The sequence below is a fragment of the Salvia splendens genome, chromosome 9, assembly GCF_004379255.2.
Source record: "Salvia splendens isolate huo1 chromosome 9, SspV2, whole genome shotgun sequence".
In the NCBI taxonomy this organism is placed as follows: Eukaryota; Viridiplantae; Streptophyta; class Magnoliopsida; order Lamiales; family Lamiaceae; genus Salvia; species Salvia splendens.
This window is the reverse complement of record NC_056040.1, coordinates 11,557,073-11,569,471: the sequence shown is the minus strand read 5'-3', so window position 1 is coordinate 11,569,471 and position 12,399 is coordinate 11,557,073. Positions and strand designations below refer to the sequence as shown.

The 12,399-nt window shown below is 34.0% G+C and overlaps 1 protein-coding gene across 3 annotated transcripts; it reads left to right on the top strand.

Annotated features, from left to right (window-relative positions):
• Positions 1–1,375: 1,375 nt before the first annotated feature.
• Positions 1,376–8,692, top strand: LOC121749563 (general transcription factor 3C polypeptide 5-like). Of its 3 annotated transcripts, none has more exons than XM_042144132.1 (16): positions 1,376–1,482; positions 2,083–2,222; positions 2,983–3,340; positions 3,435–3,524; positions 3,611–3,695; positions 3,866–3,932; positions 4,747–4,789; positions 5,074–5,245; positions 5,340–5,438; positions 5,600–5,668; positions 6,312–6,450; positions 7,017–7,203; positions 7,362–7,501; positions 7,594–7,630; positions 7,802–7,996; positions 8,431–8,692. In XM_042144132.1, exons 2-15 carry the CDS (start codon positions 2,085–2,087, stop codon positions 7,963–7,965), a joined length of 1,788 nt encoding a protein of 595 aa, XP_042000066.1. In that variant the 5' UTR covers positions 1,376–1,482; positions 2,083–2,084; the 3' UTR covers positions 7,966–7,996; positions 8,431–8,692. The 3 variants fall into 3 exon arrangements, with proteins under 3 accessions (XP_042000066.1, XP_042000067.1, XP_042000064.1); XM_042144133.1 differs by lacking the exon at positions 1,376–1,482 and adding an exon at positions 1,533–1,683 and having other exon boundaries at positions 8,454–8,692; XM_042144130.1 differs by lacking the exon at positions 1,376–1,482 and adding an exon at positions 1,533–1,683.
• The last annotated feature ends 3,707 nt before the right edge of the window (positions 8,693–12,399 follow it).

The following is a 12,399-nucleotide window of genomic DNA, read 5'->3' as shown; positions in this document are numbered from 1 at the left end:
ACATGTCACCACAGGTCTTAGTCGAGACCACGCAGAGACATCGGAGAACTTGCAAGCGCAACCACCGAACCCCGAGCCACACAGGCCCAGCCCTGAACCAAGGCTCTGATACCAGAGTTGGGTTCTTGGTGGTGCACACCCGAACTCCACATTAGTATGATATTGTCCGCTTTTGGGCAAAGCCCTCACGGTTTTGCTCTTGGGGTACTCCCCAAAAGGCCTCATACTAATGGAGTTGGAGTATCCCATTTATATGCTTGCAACTCTTGTTCATTTTGCGATGTGGGATATGGTTTGCTCTACTACACTAGTAAATACATAAAAATTACCACATCAGAATGCCTAGGAGCATCCACAATGGTTGCCTTTCATTTCATTTCATTTCAGTGGAAGGGAACGCGCGTAAGGAATGCGTTGCAGAACGCTTCCTCTCTATCAATCTATAGTAGTTTTACTATTATGAAACAAAAATAAGATTATACTTTTTAATATCAGTATAATTGTTGTTTTCATTATCTTATTGATATAATCTCGTGATTCAAATTTATCTTGATTTCAACCCGTATTAATGGTACCACGATTTATAACTACTCCATCCGTCCGCCATTAGGAGTCTCATTCCTTTACGGCACGGGTTTTAAAAAATGTTAAGAAAAGTGAGTGGAAAAAAAGTTAGTGGAACATGATATTAGTTTTAAATGAATTGTGAGTGGAATGAGTTAGTGGAATGTGAGACACTATTACCATTAATGCTAAAAGTAAACCGGGACTCTTATTCGCGGACGGATTAAAATAGTAAAACGAGACTCCTATTTGCGGACGGAGGGGGTATTAACTATCGAATAAATAATGAATAATCATAGACTCAATCACTAATGATACACACGTTAATAATATTGTGTAGTGTACTATATTAGGATACCTTAGTTTATTATTTATTAATAATTTAAGATAAATACATAATAATACATCTTATTATTAGATTATTTATTATCCATTACTCCCTCCGTCCCACAAAGATTGTCTTATTTTTCCATTTTCGTCTGTCCCATAAAATTTTTCTCATTTCACTTTTTACCATTTTTTATAGTGTACCCCATATTCCACTAACTCTTTCCTACTCACATTTTATTATAAAACTAATATATAAAAGTAGGACTCACATTCCACTAACTTTTTCAACTCATTTTTCATTACATTTCTTAAAACTCGTGTCCGGTCAAAGTGAGACAATCTTTATGGGACGGAGGGAGTATTTATTAGCAACGAGGATGTGTTTTGTTAGAGATGTTTCTTACTAGGAGTAATTTTTCCATGATGTTTGGAGGAATATGGCCCATTAACCAGGGCTAGGAAAATAATACAAACCCGGCCCAATAAACGACCTCGGGCCTGAACAGCGTCGAGCAAAAGTACAAACCACATTCGGTCGACAAGCAGCCGACGGCAGCGAGAGAGAAGAAAGGCGGCGATTCACCCGAGGTTAGCTTTTCTTTTTTGTGCCAATTGTTTATTTGCGAAGATGTTGATACACTCATACGTCATAATCAATCTAAAGAGTAGATAGAGATTGTCTACGCTTTAGCCAATTCCACTCCACATGCAAAATTGCTGACAGTCTATGAAGTGAGAAAAATGCTTCCCAGCTCTGAAACTAAACCATATTAACACAAATTTCAAAAGGTTTCAATTTCTCCAATTCTCGGCTCCTAGAATGTTTTGTTTTGGAAGAGGAGGGGCATATATGGGTACATGAGAACAATTTTTTGTTCAAAACCAACGATTCTTCTTATAAAGTTTTTGAGGATTTCATGTTTCTGGAATTACGGTTGCGCTGTGGTTTTGAGGGTTTATTAGGAATTTTAAGTTGGAATTCAGGGATAAAGTTATTCTTTTTATACCTAATAGGAGTATTTATAAGCTCCTGTTATGGAGGAATATAACTCTCTCCGGGAGAAAATAAAGCTGGGTTTTGTTACGAAACAGTGTATCAAGGAAACGTCTTTTTTTCAGCTCCTATCAGTAAACGTTTTTACGTACACCTGGTTACTTAATTTATTGATTTTGATTTTAATTTGTTAGAAATGGGGGTTATAGAAGATGGTTCGATTTCGGGTGTCCTACTCAGTGGCAGAGAGGCATTTGTAGTTCATTACCCTGGTTATCCTTCTTCTGTTGATCGTGCAATCGAAACTCTGGGAGGAATGCAACAGATTCTCAAGGTATGACTGATAAATTGCATCTCTAAGCTGACTTTTGATTGAGGGATGTGTTGGTAGTAAAATCATTTGTTGGTTGTGTTACACATTTATTGATTATGCATTTGTCTGAAATCAAATACTAAGAAATTGAGCTGGAATTTATTCACCTCGTGCTTATTGGTGTGTCATTTGCAAATCATGATGTAAGTGTGAGCAGAAACGAAATGTTGTAGTTGGTCATTCAATTCCATTGGTGAAAGTTCGGGATAAGGCTATACTCATTAATAATTAGGGGAGGTGGAGTGATGCTGATAAATTGTTGTCTTGGTCGTCTAGTGGCATGTTCAATTTCCTTTTTTGATGATATTTTCTGAAGTTTGTTGCTAAATTTGAGCTAAAATGGTAGAATTTTTTAATATACCACCTGTAGGAGAATATAGCCAACTCCCATTGAACTAAAATAGTCTCCCAGAGTGGCCACAAATTTTTAGTAACTTGTTTCTCAATTATGATGCTAGGTTGATCGGCACACTCTTGTGCTTCTTATCTATGTTTCCCACCCGCCTCTTGAATATTTTTTTCTCATAGAGTCATAGTGATTCATCCACTTTGGTTTTACTTTTCCATCTAAGTCTTGATAAGTTATTGGCATGACTAGGTAGCTGATTTTTGCAGTTGAATCATTGTTTTTCTCTGCCTGTTCAACTATTTTGATTCCATTAACTACTATACAAACTTTATTTTGCCGTTGGCATTCAAATAGAAATCTCTATGTTTCCAGGCTCGTGCTGAGAAGCCAAACAAGTTAGAGCTGTATTTTCGTCCTGAAGATCCATATTCACATCCAGCTTCTGGGGAACTTCGGCCCTGCACCAAATACCTGTTGAAATTTTCAAAAAAGAAACTTAAGGATACGGAAAATGTTATGAACCATTTTGGACATACCTCAGCAGATCCTCTTCATCAGAATGAAGATATTTTAATTTCCCAAACAACTGACACTACAGAAAATATCGCCCAGCTCAACTGTGAATCTTTGTTGGATTCATCAGAAGCCAAATCACAAATAAACAATGGACCTCAAGAGCAGCTTTGTGCTGATGTTGTCGCAAGGGTATCTGAGGAATACCACTTCAATGGTGATCTATTTCGTCATCTTATTTCACATTTGACATGGATAATATGCTCTTCGGTTATGCTACTCATATTCCATCTTTATTTTATGTTCTGAAGGAATGGTAGATTATCAGCATGTTCTTGCTGTTCATGCCAATGCAACCCGAAAAAAGAAAAGAAACTTCGTTGATATGGAACCTGAATCAGGTCAGCTTTATTCTTGATATTGAGTTTTTTTTCTTAGAATTGGAGTTGCTCTTCCTTGTTTCAATATTCTGCTCTCTTTTTAATAGGCGATCCAGTGGATGTTGATCAGGATGATTTAATGATTTTAGTCCCACCACTCTTTTCATTGAAGAGTCAGCCACAAAAAATGATGTAAGATTCTTTTGCTTTGTTAGGACTTTATTTTTCCTGAACTGGATGTTATTCTATCTTTATTCTAAAAATGTCATATCCCGGACCCTATCTTCATATGTTTTATAATCTAGCTTCTAATGATGAAAAGTTGGCTCCTTTGATTTTCTATCCAAGTGACTGTACTGCAGATTAAAACCGTCTGGTGATCTGAGTTTGGCAAAGAAACTAGACACAGTTGTCCGCAAGCATTCAGAGGTAGATTAATTTTTCAAGATGAAATAAGTTGTTTGAGCTTTTATATTACGCCGGTATCTGTTCTGCTGCGGTAAACATATGTAGTACTCACAGATAGCATATGTATTAATAATTTTCAGATAATGCTGAATTGAATCAAATAGACGGTACCACTGAATTAGTTTAATACTTGCTAATGGTAAAACAGTTGCATGAAGCATAAGCAGGCTGATCATGTTTTGATCTTAGTTCGGGACATTTATTGGCTGAATTACATGCCTTCTAGTTCTAGGTCTAGGTCTCTAAGTGAAGCCATATCGAAACACAGGTTTTATCCTCTTGCCTATCCATTGCCTAAGGTTGTCTCATGCTCCTAAGATAAACTCACTCTTTAGGGACTGTTTACTTTTGAGGATAGCCTATATAGACAAAAATAGTAGGGGTATAGACTAATACATTGCTTACTAAGATGGATTGGAACTTTGGGATATCCAAGGCCCTTGATAATTTCCATCATTTGAGCTAATCTTGCTTGGTTCATATCCCATTCAAAGGGTAGGAATCGGAGAATCCTTGTAATGAGGATAAAAATTCATAATCATCTATCTTATCAATTATGAAAAGTAAATGTCTCCATAAATTTTCCAGATGGAGACTGTATAAGATATTAAGATTTCCATGCAATGGTATATGATGCTACTTTTACATCTCGATTTAGTCCTTCCTATTATCTTCTTCGATGTTTTGTATATGCATACAGATATGATTTTCTGTATCTTCTAAGACGTCTGCTTAACTATAGAGATTTTGAATATTTTTCGTTCACTTGGTGCAGTTGGAGATAGACCAATGTTTTGCCATTGACTTCAACATCAAAGATATCCTTATATATTCATGTAGTTGTGGTCACATACACAATTATCTCACGCTCAATTTTCCAAAGATTAAAAACTGTTCATTGCTTCATTTCACAAAAGAGAACTTTATGCGATTATATGTAAAAAGCGGAGAGAAAAGTTTGGATACTGCAGTGGCTGAAGGTGAACAATATAGTCAGATGAACTAGACTTAATCTCTTGTCAAAATCACAAACTGAAAGTGAAAGCATTGCGTAATCTGTTTTTGTGCAGTGTTTTCTTTTGTTTGGACTTGACATTCTTACTGATTCCAAAGAAAGTAGACTGGGAAAAATCCATAGCCAGGGATTCAGATCTATGGCAATGGCAGACAATTGTGTGTGAATTGTTTGAAGAACGTCCAGTATGGGTAAAACATTCGATAGCTGAACATTTACTTGACCGAGGTGTGAATGTCAATGAGAAAGTTCTCAAAAGGTGCCTTCTTTAGTAACTGTTTTGTAATGTGAGCTGAGTATAAATACCCTGACTAGACTCAACTTGCTCATCCAGATCTGTTTCTGATTTCTAGACTTCTTTTTCTGACGGCATATTATTTCTCAAATGGGCCATTCATGCGGTTCTGGATAAGAAAAGGATACGATCCCCGCAAGGATCCTGAATCTCGCATGTGAGTTTCTTAATCAAATAAACTTAAAAGTTTCTACAGTTATACATGTGTTTTCTACATCCTCGAGGTGCAAAGGCTTCTCTTTGGTGCTGATAAAGAATTGAAATCGAAGTTTAGAACTTCTTTCTCTTGTGTATGCTAACTTACTGCTACTTGATTAGATTCCAGAGGACAGACTTTCGAGTACCGCCTCCAATAAGAAACTATTGTGATACCAACCTGATGTCTGGGTAAGGGCCTGTATAATCTTTAAAATTCTTAGTTTTATGTCTTTTATTGTGGTGATTAGAGTATATGAAGCAATGTTTCATGAGAATTTCATATTTCTCTACTGCATTTTTTTGCAAATTAAATGTATGACAAATTTGATATGACTTGTGTCTAATTACTCTGCTGCCTACTTTTATTCGAAACAAATTTCCTTCAGTGTCAAGCACAATGTAACTAAGGTAGCTGGAATCAATACAGCACAAAAAGTACTTAAAAAGGGGTTTGCGGTGTTAAATTCTCTAATAGGATTATGATAATGACATTGTTGCATGTCTTTCTTATTCTTTTGGAACAGTACATATCATGAGTAAAATTCACAAACAATCAGATCCATTTGCACCATTCAAATCAATATAAAGCTCGATGAGAATCCCGTACAAACATTTATGTAGTATATCCATTGTCCAACCAATGTAAAATTGGAGGAAACTCTCTCATACTTGGTGGGAATCATGTGGTAGTACTGTGCAATGTAGCAACAAACCAAACTCATTAAGCATTTAGGAAATTTTGCTTACTGTATAAGTTAATTGAGACTGTGCAACTTGGTGATTCTTGGAGAATCAGGTCTAATATGTTTCTCTTGTTGTCTTTCTTGAGCAGATTGAAGTGCAGGTGGAAGGATATTTGTGATTTTCGAGTTTTCCCTCGAAAAGCACAAATTTTGTTGCAATTCTTTGAACTCGATGATGACTATATTCAACAAGAAATCAGAAAACCTGTCAGTCATGAAATCTGCACTGTATGGTTTGTTTACTCTATCAAGTATTCTCTTGGGGAACATGATTGCAGACTCTTCTTTAGAGACACCCTCTGATCAACTGTAATAATATTTTAAAGATAAAGATCACTAGAAACGCTTGATGTAGTAAATACTGAAGTTAAGCATCTATCCTTCCAACCTCCGCTTCAACTAGAATACATTTTTGTAGTTTTTCAATTGGGCATCATGCCTAAGACATAAGTCAGTATTCTTGCTGTAAATTCTCAGAACCTTTAGCTCCTCTACAGATGCCAAATCTACCAAATATGAGAATTACTAATAGGCGCAAAAGGAAAACATCAGCATGTGAAAATTTACGCACATTTGTTATACACTGTCCTTTTTTTTACTTTTGCATTTCCTTTCCTTCATTATTTATAATTATAATAATATACACAGTTTTTTCTGAAAGGGGTGTGTTATCTCTCTCTCTCTCTCTGCAATTGTATTAGTTTTTAGTTGTCAGTTTTATAATGCCATATTTTTGTGGGTGAGAAAATATTAGTGTGCTGGTTTATGTTGTGAACATATTGTATTTTCTGCAGCTGCAAACAGGATGGTTCACGTCACAGATTCTTGACGTCTTGCGGTTGCGTGTTGCTCTGAGGTTTCTGTCAGTATTTCCTGAGACTGGTGCACAATCCTTGTTGAGATCTGTTACTAATCGTTTTGAGAGATTGAAGTTACTGCACCTTACTATGAAGGATAAGAAGGCGAAAGAAGCTGATAAAGGTTCGAATAAATTCAGAAATTTAATAATTAGCTTCTCATTCTTGTAGTTCTTGTGGAAAAATAGTTCAATTTTATATAGGTTACCAAACTAATGCATTAGATCCCTGACTGCTCATTTAGGTCCTCCTTTAATGTGGTTTTATATCTCCATGTTACAGAAGTTTTAGAAACTAAAGATAAGGAAACTAATGATGAAGTCGAAGTTGAAGTTGAAGTCGAAGATGAAGATGATGAGGAAGACGAAATGGAAGATGAAAATCTTGGTGAGGATGTGGATATAGATGAGGTGCTCGATATGGTGAGTGAAAAAATCACTTGGCTCAGAGCCTCAACGAATAAAATATTCAATTGATCCTTATCTCTCTCTCACACTTCAATTTTCTTTCTCAGGCTGATCCAGATAGGGACTTGTTCCTTCCAGATACATGTATCCTTGATAACATTCTTTACTTATCACCTCTATCTTCCCTGTTGCTTTCATTTTCATATGTTCTCTCTCATGAATTGTTTTCTTGGAAATTATCAATTATGCTTTATGATAAATCACATAAACTTACTCTTGTCAGACCTGATCTGCGGTATCCTATACTTCATTTAGATATAGAAAATGATAATATCTCAAAGGACTATCTACAAGATCTTTTTGGTAGTTTTCCCTTTGGTTCTGCCGGGGGCAACGAAATGCAGGACGACCCCTATGACGAAGAATACCAAATTTATGATCAGGATAGTGATGGCAACTTATCCAATGATGAGGATTAGTCTAATATTGAACGAGATGGGGCTTTTTATGGTACAACCTACTACCTCTGCTTTGCATGAGTTTATATTCTTCTACTTCACAACACACATCCTTAACTCTACGAATTTTAATACTCCATCAAATAGCATCCTTCTCTCTGCTGTGCATTAGTTTATATTGTTTGAATTTCAATATCGAAATGCTTATCTTCACTAAACTATGAAAGGTACCACCTGCAGTCTTGTTTGCAAAGTATCTTGCTCTTCTGACAATGAGTTTTAACTAGTGTTTGCCAAAGCCGAGGTCCATGTTTTTCCAAGTAAACATATTGTCAGACGAAAACAGTTTACTCATTCCAGTTTCCAAGTATATGACACTCTTTCAAGTTTTTAATGGTTAATATGTATGCGTATCAAATAGTTCTCTGCATGTTCTGCGATTAGAATTGCTGAAAAGCCCATAAATACATATGATGTTAATTCCAGGTCTTGAGTTCTATCTGCTTCAGGGCTTTTTCTCATCTCGGGACGATGGCAGGCTATGGCTCATGGAGACACAGTGAAACTGCACAATTCTTTAGGTTAGGCTGAAGTTGATGTTTTTTTTTGGTAGGAAATGCAGTTTTAGATCAGGTAGGAAAATTTTTATTTATCTTCAAATGTAAATGAGGTTGTCAATGCTAGTAAATGTGGAGTTGGATAATAGTTGAACTGTTGAAGTATAATAAAGTTATACTGGAGTATAAAATATGCTGTAATTTTTTTAGAAGAAAAATATATTGCATTTTTTCAAAATGAGGGTTATCAAATACGAGTAAATGATAGTGGGGTTTCCCTTAAAAATGATACTAGGATTTGAATAAAATTAAAATGTTAGGCTTTCGGCGAGATTTACACCTAAAGTTCCTTAATCTGCAGATGTTAAAAGATCTAATCTTTATTGGCTTTATTCTTTGCGTGAAAATGAAAAGAAAATAGTGGGTCAAGCCTCTGCTACACTTCAATAATAATTGTCTGGACTTTGCTGACTTAAATTATACATTCCCTAAATTTGAAATATGTAGTACTCCTGATTATGGCTTTTCACATGTTTGTTCCAAAAAGAGTACCTTAATTTTATTTGTCAAGATTGTATAATTAGAGTTTTAAAATATGCTGACAACCTAGTTTTTTATTATATGATGATAGTACATGTTATAGTAATAATAACTATAATAATAATTTATTAGAAAAATAAAAAAGTATATATATATGTATATAGTGTGAAGAATTTCACAAAAAAATAAATGATAACAAAATCAAGTATACGTAAAAGTTTAAATTAATGTGCAAAATGCTTAGCTAAAATAAAATTATTCTCAAATACCTAGTCATCTTCTTACACTTGTTTGTCATTAAATAGATATATGCCCATTTTTTTAAAAAAATATTAGTAATATCATAATTTTTTCAAGCTAAAATTACAGTTGCGTCAAGTTATTAAAAAAAATGCAAATTTAATGCAATCTCTTTTTAATATTAGTTGATGGCCTTGAAAAAGGATTTTTTTTTCACATCTGAATTAAATAAAATGTGGTTGGATATACTATTATTTTCATAATTAAATTAAAACTTCATGTTCATGAGATGCGATTGGACAATTATTTTATTACCTAAACTTGACTTAACCCGAATCATATCATGCACCTCGAAATTAAGCATAAAATAAGCCGCATTAACACAAATTTTTACCACTAACATAGAATTGAGGTATTGCTAGAGCTACACACTCATCCATCCATTCATTTCATTTTACAATTCACAATCATTGACCAAATTATGCAATTTATTATCACTCCTTTTTTTAAAAATTCTCTCTCTCTCTAATTTAGAACCCTTCTATGTAAACTGTATTGTGATTACAAGCTAAAATCTTTGTTTGGAACTTATTTGATGCCCACGATTTTCCTTATTAATTTTTTTTTGGAAATTTTAATATACCATTATTATGATAACCCGACAACATAATTATTTGTGCATGTATATGTATTAAAATAATTTTAATATGGGCCTGATTTAGTTAAACCAGGGCCTTATCCCTCTTGAGCTCTTCTATTCATCATTTCCAAATACTAGTAATAATAGAATTGGAAATCTTTTCCTGGAAATAGGAATCCATGTAAAACAAAATCGTAGATTGTCAAATAAAAAAGATTACGTTAATTATGTATAGGTATGGTAAAATTGATTAACTCACCAACAACAATTGTATTTTTCGTATCACACAAACTTCTTGAGTTGGAGAACAACAAATCCAACCAACATAGTACTAATAACTAAGCTCTTTTCCTTTCAACAAACATGGAACTATCTTGTCCACTTCCACCTGCAAAAAACATGAATAATGGCCTGCATTGATAAATTTTAAAGTATCCGAGTATTAAATGATAATGTTATTTGAGAATATATATATCACTCCTATTTAAAAAGAAAATAAAACACCAAAATGTATATTTTTACTAATAAAGTTAGGACCCTCTCACCCATTTAGTCCGCCCGATCCACACACACTTTCCTTCTCCAATTATGAAAATAATAATAATAATAATAATAATAATAATAATAATAATAATAATAATAATAATAATAATAATAATAATAATAATAATAATAATAATAATAATAATAATAATAATAATAATAATAATAATAATAATGCGTGACTAAGAAAATTCAAAATTAGGCCTTTCGCTCAAAGAAAGAAAAGTAGTTCACTTTATCACTTATGAAGTTAGATTCAAATTTGAATGCATCTTACATATTGATAATTGTCAAACTCGGGTAATAGAGAATTAAGATCAGCTCCCCCTTTAGCAAGAAAGGGAAGTAATATATAGACATATTAAGCTATAGTAATAATTGTATTAAATTAATGTATAATTATTTTATAAAAAAGAAATCAAGTAGGGGAAAAGTGGGAAATGAAATGACAATAGATACCTTACCTACTACTAGTGGGCTTAAGAGAAATAGTATTAATATTTAAATAAAAGGTAAGATGTGGTGTGGTTAAAAAGAGAGAAGGCACAGAATAGTAGCTTTCTTACTTCACAATTTTACCCTCACAAATTGGATTTATGCCTTGTGTATACATGAATGAATTTGCAGGTTAGGTTGCAGAATCAATTCCAAGTTCCAACCAATGGGAATTGGTATAGAAGAAGAAGAAGAAGAAGAGGAATAAACGCACTCCAACAAAGATTTTCATTTCCAATTTCCCATAAGTTTTGGACTTATTTATCTAACTACCATATATGCTAGACCTTTATCAGTCTAGGGGTGGCAAATCGTGCGTGTCGGGTCGTTATCGTGTCGACACGATAACGACACGAACACGATAACAGCAAACACGAACACGACCCGTTAAGAAAACCTCAAACACGAACACGAACACGACACGAAAACCTCAGACACGAACACGACACGAACACGACACGAACCCATTAACGACACGAACCAATTCGGGTCAACACGACACGATAACAACACGTACACGAGATGACACGATAACGACTCGATAACAACACGACCTGATAACGGTTAAACCTATTAAAAATGAAAATAATAAGAATTAATAATATTAAAATATTATTTGTTAACGGATAACACGAACACGACACGAACACGACACGAACACGTATTGTTAACGGATAACACGAACACGACACGAACACGACACGAATTTTTCGTGTCCTTAACGGGTCGACCCGATAAGGACACGAACCCAATAAGCTCTGACCCAAACCCATTATTTTCGTGCCGGTTCGTGTCGTGTTATCGTGTCGTGTCAAAAATTGCCAGCCCTATTTATCACAAACAATATAGCTCGCCACCTGAAAAATAATGTCTAAACTCTGCGAAAAATAATGTCTAAACTCTGCGAAAAATAATGTCATGCGGGATGCAATTACTATGAAAATAAATAAAAATACAACCACCAAAAATACTACTAGCAAAATGGATTTTAAGTTGACGAGGGATAGATTAGTATTTTAAAATTTTAAGTAATATTTTGATTCGTTTGGAGTTGATTTTGTATATCAAAATTATAAATTTTATTAAGCCTTTAGTTTGTGATGCATATTTTACCGCTAATAAAATTTTTTAAAGTGAGAACGAATCAAAATAAAAAGAAAAAAAATTGAAATTAAAAACTCTATACCTCGTCATTATCCATACTATTTTTTTTAATTACTGTTGATTGGAATATGTTTAGGCGGATATGGATAGTGTGATGTTTTGTGGGTACATTTTTTAATAATATTTAAGTAGTGACAATTTCAACGTCAAATTCTATTGTGTGGGTAAGTGAATAAATGATCTCATATAAAAAAGTGTGTCAATTAATTTTTATTTTGTTGTAAATAAGTTGAAATGAAAGAATAAAATATAGTAAGTGGGAGTACATAAAATAGA